Here is a 2,494-nt window from a genome sequence, read left to right on the forward strand (position 1 = left end):
CGTGTCGGGTCAGTGAGTGCCCAGAATGAGGCTGTGGATGTTTCACTTGTCAGATTTCTCCAGTGTGGAGGAGACAAGGCGCCTCCCTCTGGGAGCTGTGAACTTGATGCTTTTGTTCTTTAGTTAGAGTTAAAACGGCTTTAAAATCACTTTGATTTATAACACATGGAAACAATTACTACTGTAACTACTTTTTTTCAGGAAAGTAATTAAATATACTTGTTACTCTACTTGGCTGTGTGTCGTAGCCCCCACCCTCCCCCATCTAATGTTGGTGATCAATGCCAGCCTCCAGCAGAGAAGAGGCATCTCCTCACTGTTTGCATATTTACGTGTAAGTACACCAACACTAGCTACATTATACGGCCACACTGGTGGTGTGGTGTCAGGCAAAATATAGATGTGTGTTGATATATGTATGCATTTTTCCACTAAATGAGACCATGACTTAACAACAAACATGTTGTAATGAAGGCTTGAAACTAGAGACTTCACACATAAATGCATTGGGAGAATGTTACTGAGCTAAATATCAAGTGAGAAATAGGGCCATTTTCTAATCGACATTTTTACAACCAGTGGAGCTCCCCCATGAAGGTCATTACATAAAATGTTTAAAGGTCTTGAGCAATTACTTCAATTTTCAACTTGTCAAAATGTTTAAGCTATGTGCTCACACTGTTGAGCCTCCAGCAGCCAGACGCAAAGTTTAGCTTAAATAGAAAGAGAATTTATTGTCACACAAAACATCTCTATATACATTATACACGTTTTTCTTATGTACAAGTGATTCAGAAAACAAGTCATTTCTTTCAGCCTCACACTCACAGCAGTCTTTAAATCCCTTTTTTTTAGGACTTTACCAACCAAGCACTCAACCAAGTGCTTCTATTCAGAAGCGTTACCCTTGTAAGGTCAGGGTTTAGTGTTTTGGTCTGCTTGGCTAAGAGGTGGATCCATCAGGTCCCTGAATCCCAGTCTCTCCAGAGGCTCCTTGGCCATTAGCTGACTGGAACGTGCAAAACAACAAGGAAAGTCATCCATCTCTGATTACAAATGACAACACGTTGAACTTTGAGTCAACATAGGTTTGAATTGAATTACTGGAAGATGATTCTTACTTCTCCATCCGACATTCCAGGTAGTCTTTGGACTGTAGTCGACACTGGGAGTTGTCGAAGCTGTTGTCTCTCAGACACTTCATGAACTTCTCCTTGAAGGCCTTACACTCCCCTGAAATTAAAAATAGCCAACTTCAACCTTACGCATGTCAACACTTGTCATGCTGTGGTTAGATTGTTCTTTGAACATTACTTTGTCTCTTTATTGATACTAATTTGTGATGTGTTGCTGGATCAGGCCTAAAGATGTGCAGTCTGTTCGTCCTCATATTAAACCCACTGAGCAGATTTGCAGAAATTATTGTCACTTTCACAGTGACGATTGGAAATGCGTCATTTTTTTAAAGGTTTTTCTTTTCTTTCTTTTTTTTTAGCATCTTTGCAAAACATTCCATGATTTGTACGACTGCATGTCTCGGTGTGTATTCATGCTGGACAGATGTGCCCACTCACCGAAGTGGTCCAGGGGGAAAGAGCCTTTGTCCGGGGGCCGAGGCTTAAAGCTCTTGGAGCCAAAGTTCATGGCCGTCGACATGTTTGTCTGAATGTCAGGAGCCTGGATTAAAGAGGTGCGGGTCCTCTGGACTGCAGGAAAGTACTATCACCGAGCGTCGCTCAGCTGTCGCCTCTAGATGACGTTACTTGGGCCCGTCGCACCAGACAGACAATAGCAATCGAGTCGACCACATCGATCAGCTAAATAATTACAAAGTTCCATTCCAATTATTTTTTATAAAATATAAAAATGAATTGTACGTATCGTATGAACTCCCGGACGAACAAGCACTTTGTTCATAACAATAGAATAAAGAAAATACTTTAAAATGTTTAAATTAAGGAAAATGCACACTCGTGTGTATTCTGTATGTTGTAGGCATTTTTTTTGTGTGTTCTTTCTTTTTGTTAAACCTGTGAAGCACTTTGTGTTGCTCGTCTGCATGAAAAGTGCTATTAAAAAAATGTTATTTGATATGACTGACTCCTGTAAGAGACAGGCAAGAGAATCGATGATAAAATGAGTTGAAATAAGAAGTAAGAGTGAAGTATTTCAGGTTTCAGCCTGGTCACGGGGGATTTTACAGAAATACTAAATGCAGTTTTGCAGTGGTAAATGTAGGCTCGCTCTATGATGTACTGTTGATTTCAGTTGATCTACCACTGGATGTCAGACTTCCCTAAAACATGAGAGCTGGATGGAGGGAGCGAGCCAGACAATGAAGGAGGAGGAGGAGGAGGAGGAGGAGGAGATGGGAACAGGCTACAGGCTTGATTATTATGCAGTGAGTGAGACAAGGTAATAGAGCAATCAGAGAGAGAGAGAGCGAGAGAGAGAGAGTCAGTCTTAGCCAGTCCTCTCTATCCGGTCCTGTCGC

General features: G+C 41.3%; 1 protein-coding gene across 1 annotated transcript; it reads right to left on the reverse strand.

Moving 5' to 3' along the window:
* Window positions 1-725: 725 nt before the first annotated feature.
* Window positions 726-1,758, reverse strand: cox19 (cytochrome c oxidase assembly factor COX19). Its single transcript, XM_029528229.1, has 3 exons — window positions 1,575-1,758; window positions 1,122-1,233; window positions 726-1,009 (listed from the first exon to the last, which is right to left on the reverse strand). The coding sequence occupies exons 1-3, from the start codon at window positions 1,654-1,656 to the stop codon at window positions 916-918; spliced, it is 288 nt and encodes a 95-aa protein (XP_029384089.1). The 5' UTR covers window positions 1,657-1,758; the 3' UTR covers window positions 726-915.
* Window positions 1,759-2,494: the final 736 nt, after the last annotated feature.

Source organism: Echeneis naucrates, chromosome 19 (genome assembly GCF_900963305.1).
Source record: "Echeneis naucrates chromosome 19, fEcheNa1.1, whole genome shotgun sequence".
Taxonomy (NCBI): Eukaryota; Metazoa; Chordata; class Actinopteri; order Carangiformes; family Echeneidae; genus Echeneis; species Echeneis naucrates.

Excerpts from the sequence above, each read along its gene's own strand:
- cox19 (XM_029528229.1), bottom strand. The coding sequence starts at position 1,656 with ATGTCGACGGCCATGAACTTTGGCTCCAAGAGCTTTAAGCCTCGGCCC. Across the intron at positions 1,234-1,574 it reads TTTCCCCCTGGACCACTTCG|GGGAGTGTAAGGCCTTCAAG; the intron begins GTGAGTGGGCAC and ends TTTTAATTTCAG. Across the intron at positions 1,010-1,121 it reads CTGGAATGTCGGATGGAGAA|TCAGCTAATGGCCAAGGAGC; the intron begins GTAAGAATCATC and ends TGCACGTTCCAG.